A 21,364-nucleotide genomic window follows, 5' to 3' on the forward strand; every position below is an offset into this window, starting at 1 on the left:
CCTGTATGTAGCCTGTAAAGGAGATACTAAAATAGTATCTCTCTGTTAATAAAATAAAATAGCATACAGTTAAGTAGAATTTAAGCAATTTTTCTTAGCAAACTTTAGATCATGGGATATGTTTCCCATCTGCAATTGCAAATAGTCCTGAAAAACAGTGTCACTTACAAAGTACTAAGATCAAATGTTCAGAGCAAGGATTAAAATGGAATTAAATCAACAAATATTTCCATGCCTCCTCAGAAAAAGTGAAGGGAGTTAGAGAGAGAAAGCAATCTTAAAAATAAAAAAACCTAACAATTTCTGACAAAAAGTCCTCTCTTTGAGAATTTCCTCTGAAAATGGTCACAAATTTCATAAGAAATGCAAATTAAAGATTTGGGGGCAGAGTCCAACTGAAAAGAATGATTATTCTCCAAAGGAAAAAGTTAATACCTCAAAGCACCAACTAAAGCAAAAACAATACATGGAGTTATGAAGAAAAGCACTGATTATTTCATTTTTAAGGTATAAGATTTATTCTTCTGAAGAATAATCAATAGTGATCTTAAATTATTACCAAAGATCAGATAATTAATGTAATATTAACCGTTACATACACCTAATTCATGCTGATAGGATTTGTGGAAGACAGTCTCTTGCTTAACAAGACTATTCACTTTGAAGCTGACTTTTCCAGTATTTTGTTCTATGTTCATAAAATCTTAAGACTTTTTTTTAAAGAATTTTAAACTTCTGTTATAGAGCCTAACAGCACTTGAAGGCAAATTCAGTTTGGAAAATATTTGAAATACTGGGAGACTAATGATCTATCTGACATGGCAATCAGACTCATCTGGGAACATGAATTTAAGATGAAAATTCAGGACGCTCATATGAAAAACAGCAAACCAACAGGCTATTTGATAACTAACAGTCATCAAATCCCAGCGTTTTTGACTCTGAAGAGCAGTAGACAAACAGGATTTCTGAGCTGATACTTTTGTTGCAGAGTTCAGAAAGGAGAGAGGATTCTGACAGTTTGATGTGACAATCAAATGTTAAAAGGATGACTAGGCTACTCCTGATCCATGTAGAAAGTCTTCAATGAAGTGGAATGGGAATAAAAATTGCTTAATAAGAGGAAACCTGGACTCTCCTATTTTATAAACTATAGAGTTTAATACACTCTAATCTGCAGCTCACTTAAACATTAATCCTCTTTATCTTTAAAAAAGCCTTCAATATGGAGACTTCCTTGAGGAAGCAAACTTATTTATAACATTACTAAATCAGCAAAAGAATTCTCATACCCCTGGAATGTGGAAAAAACATAAACTAAAATTTTAGCTTTTAGAAAGTAAGAAAGAGAAAGTTACAAGATAAACAAAGCAAACAAGACATATAAGAAAACCAAAATGTTATTTTTGAGGGAGACAGTTTGTAGCATATCAATCCCTTTACCTGATGCTGTTACCAGGAGGCTGTCTGAATCACATGGTCTACAGGATGAAGCACTAACAGGGTTTATGGAGGAGCTACAGGCAATGGTGGTGGGAATGACAAAGGAATTTTCTGAACATGCAGGTTGGTTCAGTCGAGGAAAGTGGGGAGGCCAGGCACCCACCTGAGATGAGGCTATGGCTGGTATGGCACAGCCTGCAGGTGCCACAGATAAATCTATAGCAGGTTTTGGTGGCAGCTGAGGTGAGGACTTAGAAATAATTTCCTCATTTATTACCCTGATTCCTTGTGGTGAACTTGAAAGAGGTGAGGTCATAGTTTTGTTGTCAGTTTTTGCACTTGTATTTGGGGATCGATTACTATCCATTAAAACTTTAAGCTGTGGGTGTGGTGGAGAAGGAGCTTGTGAAAGCCCTGGTTTTTTAGGAGGAATGGGTGGAGGGTTTCCTCTGTCAATTCTTGACACACTTGGAGTTTTTAAAGTCATTTTACCAACTGGAGGGTAAGTGCCAACATCCACTGAATGTGATGTCCCTAGCCGCGATGGAGTGCTACTCTGAGGGCCTGTAAATCGTGAAAGAACTTGGGTAACAGTATTCCGAGCAGCCTGTTTGGCAACAAGGTTGTCACGACTAGTAGGGGATACATCCCTTGAGGGAGGGCTTTGGGTTGTGTTTCCATTTTGGTCTTGATCATTTGTATTTGCCTGAAATCTAAACCTAGCTGCTTGGACTCGTGGATTTAGGCCTGGATGGCCAGTAGTGTTGGCAGATGGTGAATGCAAATTGTGTATAGATGAAGAGACTGAGGAATTCTGAGCTGTGGCAGTTGGTGTGGTTGGGGTGCAAAGGGAATTACTATTTGAAAAAGGGGAAGTGCTACTTGATAAATCAGGGGATGAGCCTGTACTTGGCCCATTTTCTTCAATTCTGTTTTGATTCTGTGCAAAACCAGGAGTCGTGGGAGGGATAAGTTCACTAGATGAAGACTGCCTATCAATGACAGGCTTCACAAATGCTGCATTGGCACAGACATTCATTTTTGAATTGCCAGACACTAGTGGGCTCACTGTAGAAGACTTTACAGATGCAGTCAAAGGCAACTTCTTAGCATTTTCTATGCTACTGTCCATCATTACAGTCTCTGTTTGACAAGCAACAGTTCTTGAACTTGGCTCTTCTGTTTCAACTGAAACAGAAACAAGACTCCTATCTCTATTATTCTGAGAAAGATTAGCTTTACTTTCATTCTCCTTTTTTAATTGCTCAATCATTTTGATCATTTTATCTCTTTCTTCTCTGAGGTCACTGGTGTGTGTTTCCTCTTTGTGAAGTTTGGCACGCAACTGCTCTCTCTCTGTGTCAAACTCAGACAGCTGCTTTTCCATTTGAGCTTCCATTTGTGTACTCCTTTGTTTCTCAGCTGCAAGAGACTCCTCCAATTCAGTAGCCTTTTTCTTTTCCTCTTCAAATTTTGACATCACTTCTTCCAGTTTCTGGGCTTCTTCTACAATTCTGCTGGACAACTGCTTGCACTCTTTCACTAGCATCAATACTACATGCTTATTCTTTCCACGTTCTTCTTCAAGACGAGCAGATAGCCTTTTGTGCTCCAACTCAAGACTCTGTAACTGAGATTTTTCCATTTCCAACTGTAAGAAAACACAGAAAATAATTCTCATTAAAAATTCTCATTTCATAATAACCTAGTATTAACCTGACACGGATATTTTAATCTTTGAGAGCATGACTAAAATGAATCCAGGAAGGTGATCTGTGATATCTAAAACAAGTGCATATAGTCATATACAGGCAAAATAAAGAGAGAGCCATCTCAGTAGAGCAATTTAGAAACTAAATAAAATCTTTTCATTTCCTTCACTGACAACAGAAAGACTCCCCCAAGTAGTTAAATGCTTGTGATTCCTGAGTGATGGAGCTACCTGTTCTCCAAAAATAAGGCATAACATGATGCCAGTAAAGCAAGCAAACACAAGTAAGAGATGAGCTTTGCAAAAAGTCTTTGAGGCAGAAATGAAGGGGTTATGTTTTATCTCTTCCTCCAACTGAAGGAGATTAAGTTCATCATGAACATAACTGGTATCCTGTATCTTGTTTTAACATTCTTAAGTAACACAACTTTTTGGCACAGGACAAATATTTCCTGTACTTACTAATAGTGAAAAGTCTGATTGACATCAATGATGTATAAGCTAGAATCAAAGAACTACTAAAATGCAGATAATGAATAAGAATAATTTTCCCCCTTATTTATATAGCCATTGCTTCGAATTCATTTTGCCTACTGTTTATGTTTTTATTCACAGACCCTCTTCTAGAAAAGGAATGCAAAAATAAGGCAATACATCATTTTATAAAACATCTATAAGGAAGAAATCATTGTGATAAATGATACCTACATTTTAAACATCATCTTGGTTTCAAATAATTCAAAACCTGCTTAGCAGCACAAGGGCTGCGCTGGGGTTTTAGAGCTTTATCCCAGGTTGACACTCTGCATAATGCTTTTCCCAAAACCACACCCCCCTTTCTTAAAAATAGTATTTTAGACTCATAGAATGGTTTAGTTTGGAAGTGGACCTTGAAGTCCAGCCCCTCTGCCATGGGCAGGCACACTTTCCGTTAGACCAGGCTGCTCAGAGCCCCAAAAACCAGTGCTAAGCATATGAAAAATAAGATATGGCATTATCAGTCATTGTTAAGCAAACTGTATCAGCAGCAATATGTCTTCCTCTGTTAATGGAAGTACAGCTGTAAATTAAAAAATATTATAATGACACTGTATTTAGGAATGGTCCCAATCACAGTTTACAAGTGGGAAAAAACTCCTTATTTTTCCTCAATGATTTCATTGCATTTTCAAAGGATACAACAGCATTTGCAAGGTTCACTAGAATTTCAAAAAAGTGAAGCATCCAACCTGTTTTTTTTTCTTTGTTGAAATAGGTATAAAAATCATGAGAAATATATACAATTTCTAAAGCTTGGAGATGTTTAAAGATTATAGTGAAAATATTTTTTGTCAAAACTTTCTATAGTTTATTATTCTGCTATTTTGTTCTCAGATGAGGTTCTCATTCTATAAAATTAAGTGTTGTGAAATTATATTACTTCCAAATAATTGCAAACAGATTTCAATATTTACCTGGCATGAAATCAGTGTACCATAGTATTATAATACCTTATTTGTAAGCATTGCATCTAAATGAAGGCTCCCTAATATAAATGTAAATCCTTTATTTGATTTCATTATACAAAAGCAGCATTATTTTCTCATTTTACATTGTCTCCTATGTTTCTCTCTCTCTCCCTCTTGTTCTTCTTTTGGCTGCATCATCCTGAATAGGAAAAACCTCTGAATATTTACATGGTATTTTTTCCTTCAGATGACAGATTTGGAACTAGCTGCAATTATTTATGAGCTTACAAACTAACCAGAACCTGATTTTTGCAAAATGTACTATATGCTTACACTGTATCATACCAGTAATATAAACATCTGGAGATGAGTACAAGGAGTATTTGAAAAGGAGTAGAAAAGGATACTAAGAAAAAACAGTGCCCTACAAACAATTAACTAGCAAAGGCCCTTCAGAGGTGAGACACCATGCCTTGTAAGAAAATATTGAGGAAGTTTGGCTTGCATAGTTTAGTGAAAAACAGAGAGATAATCTAACAGCAACATCCTTTTGAAGGTCCCTTACACTGATGACAAGAGTCAAATTTATCTTGATCATGGTAGGTGGGACTCCATAATAAAAGGTTACAGAAAAGAAAACTTGTCCTTTGAGAGGCTCAGTCTCAGAAAAAAAGTTTTTCATAAGGACACCAGTGCAGAAAAGATGCAGTATTACCATTCCTGGGGGCTTTCATGACTAAGCAAGAAAAATTCACAGATGACCAGATGTACAGATGATGATAATCTGCTTTAAGCACAAGGTTAGAATAAATTACACCAACAGGCCCTTTCCAACCCACACTTGCCTTTATTTGAGCATGCATCCCAATACTAACTCCTCTGCAAACTCTCAACAAATCAAGAACTGTCATTTTGATGATCTGTTTTGTTCTCCCAGGAAAATTCAAAATTAATTTTCACAGCAGCTCCAAGAAAAGCATTCAAAGAGATGGAAGAGAATGGAGACTTAACATAAAGCAGATGACATCTGAGAATGTTTATATATGGTAAGCCTATGACTTACAGTCCTTTGTGCACCTTTGTGATTTTACCACGTGCTGATATATTTTTATGCCTTGTTTTTTTGTGATCAAATTAAAATTTTATTCATAGAATACTTCCAAGGTGATTATATTCACCGATATTAAGTCTACCCTGGAAGAGGAGTTTACTCTGAGTTCGTTTAAAGTTCAGTAATATCCAGAGAAAATAAACACAGCTGTACACAGACCTCATTATTTACAGTGGAACAGTGAAGCAATTCCAAACATGAAGAGAGAGGCATCACACATTTAGAGAAGGAGGGATGGGGTGCAGCTGGCTTGTATATAGGCCACATTTGCCTAGGCTGATCTTTTTTTCTCACACTGTGCCACCCTACCTTGTTGAAAATTTTTTTAAGTCCCTCAAAACACCTTCATTAACTTCTTCAACAGAAGGACTTGAGAGATGAAGAACAGACATAAAAATGTGGAAGAGAGGGAAGGCAAAACGCTGAATGAACAGCTTGTGAATGAATGGAGATGGTTGACAGATACATAGTCTGTTGCCACAAACAAACAGCATTTCCAATGGAGCTTAAAACAGGAAGATGTAATTCAGTAGACAGTCATGCACACAGCTGCTCAACAACATGCAGTTTGTTTTCAAATCCTTAAAATTAAGATTTAACAAAAAACAAGGCTCGTGTATTCCTCTAGGAAGCAAAAGACAAAAGCATCCTTTCCTGTACAAACAGACTTACAGATACAGACTTTGGGAATAAAAGACAAAATTTGAATTTACATATTAATATACTGACATATTCTTATGTGAGCCCACCTTAGGTACATGAATCTTTTCATATAATAAAAGCCAGAGATAGATAAAGAATTTAGATACAATAAGAGACTTGTGGCCACACACTGAAACAAGAAACAAATCAACTGTCCTAGAAGACATGTAAGGGTTTCTCCCAATATTCTTTTTCAGTCAGAACAAGTAAGCTGGCTTCTACTTTTCTATTTTTCTGTCTACTGAAAAAGCTTATGAGAAAGAAAATTAATACTTAAGAGTTCTAAGAAAGAAGTGTGAGGTACGTACTAGTAATAGCTCACTCTGCATTAAACTGTTTGAAGACTTACATATAATATATAAAGTCTAGTAATATCCTCTTTTTTTTGTTCTGTTTTCCTTAAGTCTTAATAGATCAATGATGCTTATACTAAACTAAACAACAGAGCTAAAGTAACAACACAATTTTAATTTAAGCATGTATTTCCAGCAACTTCCAGCACTTTGGCATGCAAGCTTTTTCCCAAAGAGCAATCATAACCAAAATCAATTTAATGTCAATTGTCTTAGACTGTTTCTTGTTTGGGGGTTCTTAAGTCAAAGTAAAACTGTCACCAAAAAGCTGCATCACAGCAGTAGAAGACATTGTATCCATCTTATACCCGGTGAAGATGATTAAACACATAGAGAGCACTTTTTTCTTATTTATTCAAATATACCTTGTCTCGATTAGTCTTTTATATGATTGTTTCCTCTCTTTCCTCTCAAAAACCCCTCCCCAACATATTAATATTTAGCTATGTTTTAGAAATTTATGGCTTACATATTGGTGAAATATGTAAGACCACTAGCCAATCACTCACTTTAAAAATGACATTGTTTTATCTTCAATCTGGCAGTTTTTCTGCAATGTAATTTTTCCAAAATTAGGGTTTTTTTACAGTAAATGTTCTAAATATGCATAAAAATATTTTTAGAGTTATAAAACATTTTTACTGATTTATGAAATAGAGCCACCTGACATAAAATTAAAATAATTTACTTTATTCAGGTTAGAACAAAAATAACAGTAGGCACTCAAGGCTCCAACAGCATTGGTTTAAAATATATATTGTGATGATGCTATCTCAGTTCACACGGAGCTATCTACTTATATATCCACTTTATCAACTTGTACCAGTTATATTCAGTTTTTTCCATAAATAGAGCTAAATTCACAGAACAAATGAAGTGTGCATACAAAATATCACCAGAAAACCAACACCTCCCCCGATATGAAAATTAAATGTCAACATTTAAACACTCATCATGTTAATCAAGGCAAAGATGCAAATTTTAAAAGTGGCATGAAAGAACAAATCATTGTTCATTGAGAGGGAAAAGGAAAAAGTCAATAGCAGGATACCTTCTTTTGTCTGTTTTCAGCAGCAGCCAATTGAGCTGACATTCTTTCTTGCATTTTCCTGCAGTGAGCCATTACAGCTTCTAAAATGGACAAAGGGTTCATGCATATTGGCTTCTTTTCTTTGTCACCAGCACCTGTCTCAAAGTCTCTTTGAAGAGCCAGAAATGGGTCACTCAGATTAAATCTTCCATATCGCTCCTGGATAAAAACCTCTTTGCGTCGGGCCTAAGAGGAAAAAAGAAAAAAGCAGCAAACTAAAAACAGAGAAATAAAACTAAATGCACATCCACACATAGAAGAAACTCAGACAACAGGGAAAGCAGTAGATGTCATTTAAGGTATTAAAATATTTTCTTTAGGTATTCATTTACAACCTCTGAAAGAAAAATACTCCTCAGAAAATCAGAAAAACACCCCCAGTCCAGAGAAACACTATCAAGAAAGAGAAATCATCCAAAACCAGAGAAAAACATTTTTCTGCAACTTGGTTAAAATTTTATTTTGAAGAATAAGCAAAAAAAAAAAAGAAGAATAAACCAATCCTAAGATACAAAAGAGGCAAAAGAGACCAAATGCTTACTCAATGAGTCAGCAAATCATTTGGAAAGCTTGAAACTAAAATTTTAACGTATGAAAAGTTCATTAATGGTAACATGCATTTTGGGGCATGAGAAAACAAAGAAGAACATAAGAACTATGTTAGAAATCTCTTCAAAGACTAACTACAAATTACACACATTAGTGAATGCCCAACTTTTTTCTATATACATTGTTGACAAAATTGAAATGTTGTAAATGAGAATTTGTCTGGAAAATAAAAAAGGGTGCCTACACATTCTGATGCTTGAAATATTTCTAGTTGTTTTTCAATTTGATAGTATAAATAGAAATCAAAAATCTTTATTAAAAATACCAGGTCTTTGGAACATAACTTCAGAAAAAGTTGATTTCACTCAGACATAAAGTCTAGTTTGGCTTACAAAGTCAGGTAGTGACTGGTTGAAGAAATAAAAATAATAGATAGAGCCTGGCTATTTTTTATAAAGTGCCTTGCAAGTAACCCCAAATTAGTCTAATTAGTCTAATATTTTATTCCCTTAATTTATAACTTATAACATAAAACAGCTAGTTTTATTTCAGGTAATATTACAAGACTTGGGGGAGGGGCTGTATTTGTAATTTGTGTAAGATGAAGTTATAGGACAGTATGTAGCTTAGGAATTCAACCTTCATAGAAAGGAAACCATCAAAAGCAAAAGCCCTACCATAAATGGATTAAATTGCTAATCAGCCAAGCAAGATGATAAATCCAAGCAGGTTAAGAATTTAAACACAGAGGGATGCACAGTCCATATATAAATTATCAACAACTTAAAAACCACTTAGTTTATATGAAGTAAGACATCAAAGTAAAGGAAAGAACAGATGTAGTGGGTCTGCTGTAAGTATAAAAAAGACCACCAAGTGCCCTCATTGTTAAATCCAAAGAAAAAGACAAGATGATTAACTGATCTTAGAGGCAAAGGCAATCACCTGCACCTCTATGGAAACAGATCCCAAACAGTGAAATAATGTGTATTTTCCATTTTTTTTCCTACGACCCATGACCAGCGGTCCTCTTGGCACATACTAAGTGCATGTAATATGAATATTTTCTTTAAATTGTTTTTTAACATGCACAGCAATTAATAGCAAAAAGACTCAGCATGCATCTGCCAAAATAGCAAGACAACCAGGGGGTCAGATTAATTCAAGAAAATGATGAAACTACATAGTAGAGCTCCATCTGAAGGAAAACCAAAATTAAAGTGGCTATAGCAAAATATGGAAGGTAAACCCTGTGGAAAAACCAATAGGTCTCAAACAGCACATGGTTTGGGATGACAGTGGCTGAAGCCATAACTGTATAACCTCAAGCACAGGGGAAAACAGACTGGCAGCTATCAAACCATAGACAGCAAAGTCATCTCAAGATAACTCCAACTCAAAGGGGAACTAAATGTAAAATACTAAAACAAATGCTTCCATGTCTTTATACAAGGACTATAAATATAAAACTCAATCACTGTATGATTTCATGGGATGAAAATACATGATTTAAAAAGAAGGTACCAGAATAAAAGACAAAGCAGAAACTTGGTAGAAGGGAGATGATGAGTATTTAGACACAAAGTGACAGAAAGACAAACTAGGCTTGAGGTTTTTTATACGATTCCTCCAGCCTCTAAATAATACTTCTGCCCTTTTGCAATTCGCTAAAGTACATCAGAGGGGAGAAACAGAAATGTTGGAATCATAAATTTTTTCTCTTATATTGTCTTTCTTTACCGAATTTCAAGTCATAAGAGTTAGTAGCAATATCATGATATCTGTTTTTCAGGGCACACATTATCTGTGGAATATATGGTCTAAATTCATACTCCTTTAAAAGAGTGTCTTTATAATTTGGTGGTTGCATTAAGGCAGCATTAGCAGTGTCTCATATATAACTTCAATTGCAAGCAATATGTAGAGAAAATAACATTTCAACTATTTGTGAATTGACTGAATTAATTTTCAAACAACATTTTCCAAAATAGACAGAATATGCACCCGCTATAGGAGGTCATCAGGCCTACTGTATTGTGAAAGGTGCTATATGAATTTATAAACCATCAGGTTTAGTTTTCTGCTCATACTCATTTGCTCAGCAATGAACCTTTTAATGGAAGGACTGAGTTGGAAGTATTTAGAAGTGTGAAAAGATGTCCATGGGAAATGATACTTTTTTCAGCCTATGTCAGTGGTACACAAAATCATGACTTAAGATTTGAGCTAAACACTCCAGCAGGTAACTGCTAATGAAAAGTGACAGTAGGCACACACAAATCAAGACAAAATATACAAAAACAAAGACAAAATCCCTTTAAACAGTTAATACATGAAATTCACTACAGCAGTAGAGCAAAAGATTAAACTAACTTACAACAGCTTTTTAAATTAGTCAGTAAGAACATCACATTTATATAGAACTTTTATAACCTTACACAAGACGTGAAAAATTAAACAAGGAGACTAAAATAAAGCTACTACTTAAAAAAAAAACTAAATTTCAAAGTTTTTTTATGGTTGATCTGTAACATTATGTTAGATCAAGGATGGACTACCAAAAAAATAGATCTGAAAAATATCTTCAATGTTTTCATTTTGATCATTTAAAAAATGATCAAAAGATGCAACACAGCTTCTCTTCAAGGAAGAGCTAAGTAGGACTTTTCAGTATGAAACAGAGACAATCATGGAGAAAGACGGTTGAGGTCTGCAAGCTAACAGGACAAGTAACAAGTGCTACTTGTCCCTCGGACCAATGAGGGAAATTTGAGCTGGACACAATTTTTTTTTTCCACTGAGAGCAGATAAGCACCAGAACATGTTGCTCAGGGAAAACAGGTAACTTGTATCATTGGAAGATTTCCCGACATAGACTGGATAAAGCCAACTGCAACTCACTCCATGTTTGAACTTAGACCTGCTTTAAGAAGATTGGACTGAACAGATTGATCTCTCAAGGTGCCTCTATACCTACATTACTGCAAAATTAGTGATTTCTTCTGGGATTGTAATATATTTTTTCTTTTTTAGCTTATAGATGCTGGTAATCTTGTCAAGTAACAAATTATAAAAATGAGTTCTCAGAGGAAGGACAAAAATCAAATACTGGTAGAACAAGTTTTACTACATCTTGCTTTGGATTATGAAAATAATTTTTATGACCTGGGAAACAAAACTTTTATTCTGGGATATTCTCAAGAATAAAAAATCAGTACTAAACAATCCCCAGGGCTTATGCAGCTGTACAATACAAGGGAGAGGTTTGTTCTCAAGTTTTCTCTCCTAAGTCTGTAGCTAACAAGAATCTGAAGGATTGGGCTGTAAAGATAAACCGCTTCTTTTATGACTCTCTCAGAGAGCCTGTCTCCTACTGCATACAGTAGGACACCTCAATCATCCTACACCAACTTTTTTCAACTTACCTCAAGTTATCTGCAAGCTACTTCATGGAAATTTTCCCTTCTTAACCTGACCTTTTTGCAGTCATTGACCCCATTTATCAACTGGCAGATGAAGATGGGCAGTGGGGTGTGCATGGAGAGGAACAAAATGAATGAGTCTATCTGGAAAACGGCCTGTGGGTAAAGCTGCAAATCCAGTAGAAAAACCGGTCTGTAACTATTTTTTCTTGCATTCCACTTCAGAAGAAAACAAAAATTTATTAGCAGTAACCAAACTGAGAATTATGAAGTCTAATTAGACTTTTTCTGCTGATACTGAAACAAGAATATAAGGGGAAAAGAAGGTCTTCAAATAGTATAACTCTTACTGTGGACTTACAGCTAAAAGCATAAATCTAGGAAAAAGAAATGTAATCAACTAATGTGTTTAAGAAATAAGCCAAATAATGAAAAAAATCAATCACATAAGCTATATTACTAGTTTTATATCCTTCATAATTTATGTTGATATTAGTTGCATACATCTGTTGAAATAGGTTTTCATAATTAGCAACATAATACACATAAGCAACAGAGCTTTTAAGGTTAATACTGTAATTTTCCCCCAATGTATCTCAGAGTTTCCTCTTCATTTATCTGCCAAGTTAAGAGAGTTCAGCAGGTCCAAATCTCCAATGCAGCAACCGATGATAAACATCAAAAATAGGACTGCATGTCCTACACTGCTGGGGAACAACGGAACTGAATTAATGCTGCCCCAGAACCCTTACACAAAATTTCCTTCCTTTCAAGAGTATTTGTTGCTCTGATTAATTTCCTTTTCTACATTTACAATAATTGTTTCAACAGATGTTGACAGGTTCTTATTAATATTTTCTTCTGACATATGAATTAGGGAGTGGTAAGAAGTTTTCTAAAACAAACCAGTACAGAAGAGGAGGCAGTAAAAGCTTATTTTATGTATTATGTTAAAGATGAGGGTGAGCACTTCATTCTAAATAAAACTAAAAGGGTAATTAATTTTTTTAAAAAGGAAGATGTCTGAAAGAGAACACGTTTATAAATCTTCTTCAGTGAAACGATATAGTTTCTTTAAGTGATTTGTTGTAGCTATTCAATTAAGCAAAAGAGAATTATCAATGAGTATATAGTCAGAATAAAAACAGTACTTTCAGATACACCAGTAAAATACCAGATGGGAGGATATCATCCCTTACTACAATTAGTTAAGAATGATTCTTTAAAGAATGCTAGCAATTTTCATATGCAGTTGAGTTTGGGGTCTTTGTTAGTTTTTTTTTTAGTTGCCTTTTTTATAATGCAGATGTAAATGAGTATTTTCAAAGTATCACAAGATGCTACTTTCATATAAAGTTGTATAGGAAAAACTAAAAATGGAAATGTAAACATCAATGACTGAGGAAATATTACCTTGCAGCATGAACATGTCAATGAACATGTGATGCTTAATTTCTCCTTACAATTTTAACTGCAGTCTAAATTCCTTACTTCAACACAGTGATTATTATAACCACAATATCAATAAGTAGCAGAGCCTCCTTGTTTTTTTCCCTGTGACTTGACAAAAACCTCCATGAAAGGAAGAAGTACAGACAGACTGGACAGACAGACATATGCTTCCAATTCTTCATTATTAATTTTCTCCCTTAAGAGTAATGAAAACTCACTATTTTGAGGCTGCAGATTTTAAAAGCAAAATGCTGTATTACAAGGCTAAGATCAGTTACTAACAGATCAGCCCCAACAAGAAAAAAAACAGCACAGTGAATATAAAATATTCTTCATTTAGCATAATGTAAAAGGTGAAATTCAGGCCTTGCACTAAGTTTCTAAATGAGGAAGAAGAAAAAGTTCAAGTCATGAAACAAAATGTGTTTTTGATTGGGAAGAGCCTTCTAGATGTTCCATATAAAGATTACATTAGACCTATTTTATGACAGCTTTGTTGTCTGGTGCTTAAACATTTGAAAATGATAGGCCAATATTTTGTCAGGAAATATCACTGTTTGATGCTCTGATTATCTAACCGCCCAGACATTTATTTCTGAAAATAATACAGATCTTCATACTGGTAATGAGTGTCAGCTGATAGAAGAGACTTGAGCTCTCTGGTTACTTTAAATAACCATTTGTCATCTACTCTTTTTTTGCATGTTCAAATTTATAGTTGAAATTCATGCAAATAAATTCACAATTCTTTGCATGGAAATCTGTCAGCCATTCTTCTGAAGTGCTGAAGGAAATCTGACTTCATCTCTAACCAAAATAGAGCACTTTAACCTTCATGCTTAGCAGTTAAAAAAAAAAAGCTTCTTCAGCTCAATAACAAAACATACCAAAGATACAACAGTAAAACTTAAACTAAATCAATCCATGTTTCTGTTTGAGTACTTAGAAGTTCATATTTTCAAGCTATCAAAATCTCAGTTAAGATCCAATCCCACAGTAGTGCATGGCAATTAAATTATTACAAAGCTTTACGTATTTTAATGAAAAAGTATGCAAATTATGTATTTACAATGTCATCATCAGGCAGAGTCATCATGGGTTCACAAAGGGAAAGGGCTATTTAACTATTTCCATATCCTTCTGTGTAAAGTCAACCACCATGTGGATGAAGGGAAGGCAGTGGATGTAGTTTTCCTGGATTTTAGTAAGGCTTTTGATGCTGTCCCTCAGAGCATCCTTCTGGACAAGTTCTCCAGAACTCAGTAGAATGAGCAGGTTCAGAGTGCATTGGGTGAAGAGCTGGATGAAGGCTTGCAGTGAATGGGGCTACTACATCTGGCTGCTGTTGGTCATTAGCAGGATTGCTCAGGGCTCACTCCCAGGGACAGCTCTCTTCCACATACTCATCAATGAGCTGCATACAGGAGTCAAATGCACCATTAACAAAGCTGCTGATGATACCAAACTGGAAAATGCTGTTGACTCCCTTGAGGACACAAGGCCTTGCAGAGAAATCCAGATATATTTTGGAACACAAGTATAAACTGGGAGAGGAGTGGCTGGAGAGCAGCCCTGCAGAGAGGGATCTGGGGGTGCTGGCTGGCATCAGGATCAATGTCAGTCAGCTGTGTGTGCCCAGGCAGCCAAGAGGGCAGAGCCCATCCTGGGCTGATCAAACACAGCAGCAGCAGCAGCTGGGCAAAAGGGGTGATGATCCCACTCTATTGAGCTCTGCAGCACCTCACTGGGAGGGCTGGGTGCAGTTGTGGGCTCCACAGTTTAAGAAGGATGTGAAGGTGAGTGAATGCATCCACAGGAGGACAACAAAGATGGTGAAAGAGCTCGAGGGAATGTCCTTTTGGGGGGCGCAAGGACTCTGGGCTTATCAGATTTGGAGAAAAGGAGACTGAGGCGTGACCTCATTGCTCTGTACAGCTTCCTGAAGATGCAAAGGGGAGATGGAAGAGGTACTCTCTCTCTCTGAGATGGTTAGAGGATACACAGGAATGGGTCAAAGCTGCATTAGAAAGCATTTTATGCAATTTTAAATTTTTTATGTAACAGCTTGTGTCTCCACAATTTGTAGCTAAAATTTTACTTTGAATTAGCACTTTCAGTGCTAATTCACTATAATCACTGTGGCTTCTATTTTCTCAAACTTTTCATCGACTAAAACTGGAACTCTGGCTTTAGTAAGAGACCTAGTGCTAAGTATTTTTACTACATTGCCAGAACTTCTAAGACAGATGCCTCTCTCTGTGAGAGCAGCAGGTGGAAGGACTGTCCACCAGTCAGAATAGCATCAAAATGGAGTAGGAGGGAGAAATGACTGGGAGCATATACACCCAAGCAGAACAAAAGTAATCAAAGTTGTGTATCTTTAAAGGTATTCCAAAGGACACCAATCAAATCTCTTGTCTTATTCACCATTATTTTTTACAGATTATTATAATATTTTTTTCTGGAAGAACCAAGAACAAACCTTATTCATTTCTTCTTCAGCAACACTTACATTAAGAGACACACAAACCAAGAAAAAAAGTTATGTATTCAGTTGCACTTCAGCATTGCTATCAGCTAAATTACTTGTACCGTTTATTGGCATAGGGGAAATATGTTCCCTGAACTAAAAAATGAAAAATTTCAGGTAACATAACAGATAACCCAGTTACATTTCTCATTGTCAGCAATGTGGGTAATTATGGCAAACGGATAAAACATTTTAAATAAGTCACATCTGTATAATTCACAAAGATCACAGAAATGAAGATACAGTTACATTAACATGATGTTGTAATATTTTTTTATTATTATTACAAATAATGTGTGCATATAACTCTACCCACTAGCTTATGCTGGATTATGCAGAAAGATGAAACAAGGGTAGGAGAAATCAAGTGAGAAAGGCAAAGCAATTATCCAAAAAAAAAAAATCAGCAGAATACTTTCAGGTAAATTGGTAGTATCATGCCTGCCAATGATAAAGATATACAGATTTTATGTGAAAAACAAAAGGAGACATGATCAGTTAAACAGTCACTGCTAGAATGAAGAGTGAAAAGGTTGTTTGCAATGCAAGGTCGTAGAGTTTTCATACTAGAAAACAAGATTCATAGTTCATACTTGTGTTCTCCAGTTTTAGGAGAGCCTGGAATAAAGGTATTCACCGACTAGTGATGCTTAAGCTTAGTGAAGCAATACAGATATAGGACTGATGTGATATGGTCTAGGAAAAATTTCACATTGTTCAGTGCTTAATGTCCCCCGCTTTGGTAAACAGCAAATATCACAAGAAGTGATGTAACATGACTGAAAACTTATTTTGCCAACAAATTCTAGAAGTGACCTTTATATGCATCAAAATAGCAGGATCACTCAGATCATCAGAGTTAATTAGTCCAGGGATTATAGCTGCCACAAGCCAAACATCTTTTGGAAAATGTGAGACTAGGTTCCATTCATAATAAAGTGTACACTTACAAAATTACTACAACAAAATAATGAGTATAAGAAAAGTAACTACAACGCAATAAAAACTAACAGAATATAATACACCATGATTAAAGAAGGGCAAATCAAAATCCGAACATTAATGCTGTAATAAACAACATCTTCTCAATTTGTTTAGAAGAGCAAGTTTCGTTACTCTAGAACTTGAAATGAACAGACACAGAAACTATTTCAAACTAAATAATATAAAAAATTTAATTTACTAACTTGTTTGAGGTTTATCACTATTCCATAATTTCCTTGAAATAAATTTTAAATAGCAGGCAATAGTGAAATCCTAGTTGTTGACTGACCTGTCCAGAAAAGTACACCAAACTTATACTAGGAAAGTAAAAGTTCTAAGTATAACCAGACACACTGGACAGGTAAAGACAAACTATATTTAAGAGAAGAGAAAATGTATGTATACACAACCATCCTTAAATTCAATAAATCAAAAGTAGTGATCAGATGAGCAATGACATAATATGCAGAGATGAGCAAGGATGAGCTAATAATCTGCAGATTATTATGTCCCAAAAATATAGTAAAATTAATTTTCATGCGAAGAAATTGCAATATGAAAAATGACAATGCAAATAAGGCATTATCTGACTTCTATTTCATGGTTCATTTCTGCCACCAAGACTAACAACTGCCATCATACTGTTTACAAAAATAAAACTTCTGTTACACACTGTTTAACATCTTCTGCTCCTCCTTCTACAGAGTTATCATTTTTCCTGACTACAAAAGATACCTTCTGTGTGGGGTTATTCCATTCTGGATTCACAGGATTCATATGTATAGGAGAAATTTGAATTCACATTTCAGAACAATTACTGCAGGTAAGGGTCTATAATTTATAGTATGTTTAGCTCCCTTTGACAGATTACACTTAATATATGCATAATTTTTCTCCCTATCAGTCAATTTGAGAACAACTAAATTACAAGGATTCATTTACTTTTTCCTAATAACTCCCAGATTTCTTCCCTTCTAACCCCTAAATTAATTCTAGAAGTCCTAAATCTTATACTATAATTCTTGCTGGCTTTGTGCAGTAGTTCAGGATTTAAAAAAAAAAATTCAGTTATTGTATTGGTAATTGACAGTTATTGTATTGGTAATAACTCTATTTTAATGTGTAACTTTTAGAGTACAGGCAAAACCAAGTGTCACTCCATGACAAGATGCAAAATACAGCAAATAACATTAAAAGGATATAGAAACTCTAACTGATTTTTTTTAACCCAAAATCTCAGTCTACAGTAGGCAAAAGTCTGTCTCGGCCAACTGAAGGAAGCCCTTTAACTAGACAGAACTCACTGGTAAGCAGACAGGTCAAAGTAGACAAGTATAGCTGGCAAGTATCTAGAGCTCTCCTTCAATTATTTTTTTTCCCAAGGAACGGCCTATTCATTACTAAAAACGCAGAGCATTGAGATTGCCATTGAAAGGCCATGCAATTTGCAAAGAAATTCCAGTATCATTCCCAATACAAAAATCTAACATAATTACACAGTATACTATTGCGATAAACTATGATAGACTTAAATACTGTTTGATCTATACATATGCTTACTGAATTGCAAAAATGGTACATAAATATATATTGCCAGTTATCATCAAAACAGTTAATGTTTCCATGATTAAAATAAAACTATACCTTTCAGTGTTTAATCATTGTGGTCAAAATTTAAAAACAAGTTTACTAATAAAAGCCTTCCACAATGCACAGCTCAGGACTTGAAAGCAAAACTAGCTTAAGCAAAAATGCAATCCATCGTTTGGGAAGGAAAAGACTCCATGTGCCTATGGTCCTGCTTTTTGGAAGTAGGTCTTACTCGGGTCTAGTGCTTGTTTATTTTTGTGTGTTGCTTGAAGAATCCAGTTGCTAATACTGCTGAATTGTGGCTTCCATCTAAGAAGCCAGAAGATCCAAAGGTATCATACTACAACATACCAGCCTACAGTTCTTCAGCAGGTATGGCTTCCAAGTTTCCCAGTACTAGTACAGCTAACCAGGCAAGCTGTCAGGAAGATTTGAGTTACAGAGTTTAGAGAAACTAGATATTGAGATGCAGGAGAAAACTACCCAAAAAACAACCAAATAAAAATATCCATCCCCCAACTTTCAACATTTAAATACCTTATGTGAAATTGAGCTACTTTTTATATTTATCTGTGTTAATCATCAAAACCCATATACATACATGTATACATACTACCCATTTCAGCAGGTGCATTTGAATTTGATATAGACTTTTTTCTTCTGGGACTGCATTACACTGAATATTTAATATTTACCATCATTAAATGCTTACTGAATTTTTAGTTTTTTTGCCTTTTTCCCCCTATTTTTTTCAATTTCAGCATATACATTTTTTTACATTTAGTGTAGTAGTCCTGAATATTTACTAGAAAAAATTGAATGAATATTCTATTTTCATTCCTTCAAAGTTAGAAGAGTCAAAAAAGAGATTCTGGATGTGTGGTGCACACTATTTTCACTTTTACAAAACTTTAACTGGCAGACAAGGAAAATACAATTCCTAGTCCAGGAAAAATGAGCCATGAAATTGTGAAACAGCTAGATGAAAAGGCAGTACACTTCAACATACGCCTATAACTGAAGGCCAAACACAAAATAACTTCAAAGTGCAGTAATACTCCAGAAAAATATTGCCCCTAGAGTCTTATTGTCATTACAAAATGAAAATTACATTTTACAAGAGAGATTTATACCTATAAAGCCTTCAGTTACTAATTCACATACATTAATGACAGCTCCTTTAAAGCTCCATTTGCAACAGGTGATCTGAAACCATCACAAGACAAGTTAAAACTGAATAAAAATGCATTTACCATTGTTACTGTGACATTTCAAGTGGAAAATGTTCCCACATTACTTGATAATCATTATACATACTACTAAAAATTAGCACTGGATGTATTTTATTACATTAAGGTTTTGCTTTACAATACTTTCAATACCTTCAATAGCACAATTCCCCCTTATTCAACCACGAAGTTATAAATATTTTGAATCATAGAATACTGTTCTTCCCCATCATAAAAAAGTTTTGCCTTTCAGACTGCAATTTTCTGAAGTAGAAAACTAACCCTCCCATGTGCCTAACAGTTAAAACCTAACCAAATACTTGGAAGTGCTGTTAAAAGCATGTATCTTATATTTTTTATTTAAAAAAGGCAAGCAAAACAAAAAAGCCACAAAAAATATTTCTTTAAGTGGATATGACCACCAGATTTTTGTCCCTTCTTTCATCTCACTGAAAATAAAAGCACTGAATAAAGTGTATGGCTGAATATAGCCCATTAGAACAAATTACAAATGGACTGAATTTTTCTTTAAAGTTATTCCTTCCTTTCACAAACAATAGACTTGAGAATATAAAAGAATTTAAAGAGGAAGCAATTTCACAGGTTTTTTCACTTATTTCTTTGAAATTTTGTTGGTGTTTTAGACAAAAATTACATAGAATTACCAAATGGCTACAACAAAACAAGAACATATTTCATGATTACTTAGTCAACCTAAAACTCTAAAAATCACAATTTACTCTTCCACTAACAATATTCTGCATACAGTATTAAGGAAGTGGCAAAAGAGGATTTAGAAAGAAGCCAAAAAGCAAATCACAACTGAGTAACTTACCCTCAATGCTTCGATCACAAGGTCTCGTGCTTCTAGTTCTCCCTCCATTACACTCAAAAGCATTCGCAGTTCTGGCTTGCTCAGGTTATCCACATCAAACTCTCTTGTCTGTAAGGAACAAAACACCGATAAACACACTGACTACAACAGTTACTGTAATTTTGAAACACGGATGTGTCAGCATCATCTATAGCTGTCAAGAGCTGGTGTCTTTATTTGTACTATACAAAGTCAAAATTAATAGCAAATAATCTGATTATTTTTATTTAAAGTGAAGAAATTAAAGCCCTCCCATATCATATTGTTTTGAATTGTTGCAAGGGATCAGTCCCACCAAGTCTTGTGAACGATACAGGTGAAACGGTAAAGCAGCTAACTTTGTGACTTTGTTCCCTTGTGCAGCTTCACAGAGGCTGAAACAGTTCAACAGATGTGAAACAGCACTACAGGGAGGAAGGCAAGAGAGGGGGAAAGGATCTTAACCACGGCACACCTAAGGCACCTGTGCAAACAGCTGCCAAGTTACCACCACACACTGGGCTGAATGTGAACTTTTGAAGAACAATTTGTGAAAAGACATGGAATCTTATGTGTATGCTTTATTTGCAGCCTCATTTGTTTGGCTGGAGGGAACAGTTCAGATCCAAGAGGCAATAACAAACAGTTCATAGCAACAGTATCTTTCTACTCCACAGTTACTAAGAACGGTGTAGGCCTGACTGCCACCCTGAGCAAGACAGGGTGTTTACCGATGAATAAAATCATTGAGCACATACTCAGTGTACACTGGGAGTATCAGCACGGCTTCTGAAAAACCAAATCCACCTCACAAACTGCTACAGCTCTGTAACAATGTCAACAAACACACGGTAAAGTGGATCCACTGGACACTAACGTATTTGAATTTTCCAGAAG

General features: G+C 35.2%; 1 protein-coding gene across 3 annotated transcripts in view; it reads right to left on the reverse strand.

The window, feature by feature from the left end:
• CTTNBP2 (cortactin binding protein 2) overlaps nt 1–21,364 on the reverse strand; it is a 71,810-nt gene that overhangs the window by 39,168 nt on the left and 11,278 nt on the right. For 2 of the 3 annotated variants that reach the window (XM_056481844.1, XM_056481845.1), the window contains exons 2-4: nt 20,450–20,557; nt 7,820–8,044; nt 1,444–3,094 (exon numbers count right to left, since the gene is read on the reverse strand). In XM_056481844.1, the coding sequence (XP_056337819.1) occupies nt 1,444–3,094; nt 7,820–8,044; nt 20,450–20,557 (1,984 nt within the window). Of the gene's footprint in view, nt 1–1,443; nt 3,095–7,819; nt 8,045–20,449; nt 20,558–21,364 lie in introns of those variants that run through there. The other variant, XM_056481846.1, reaches the window with a different exon arrangement.

Source organism: Oenanthe melanoleuca, chromosome 1A, assembly GCF_029582105.1.
Source record: "Oenanthe melanoleuca isolate GR-GAL-2019-014 chromosome 1A, OMel1.0, whole genome shotgun sequence".
Taxonomy (NCBI): domain Eukaryota; kingdom Metazoa; phylum Chordata; class Aves; order Passeriformes; family Muscicapidae; genus Oenanthe; species Oenanthe melanoleuca.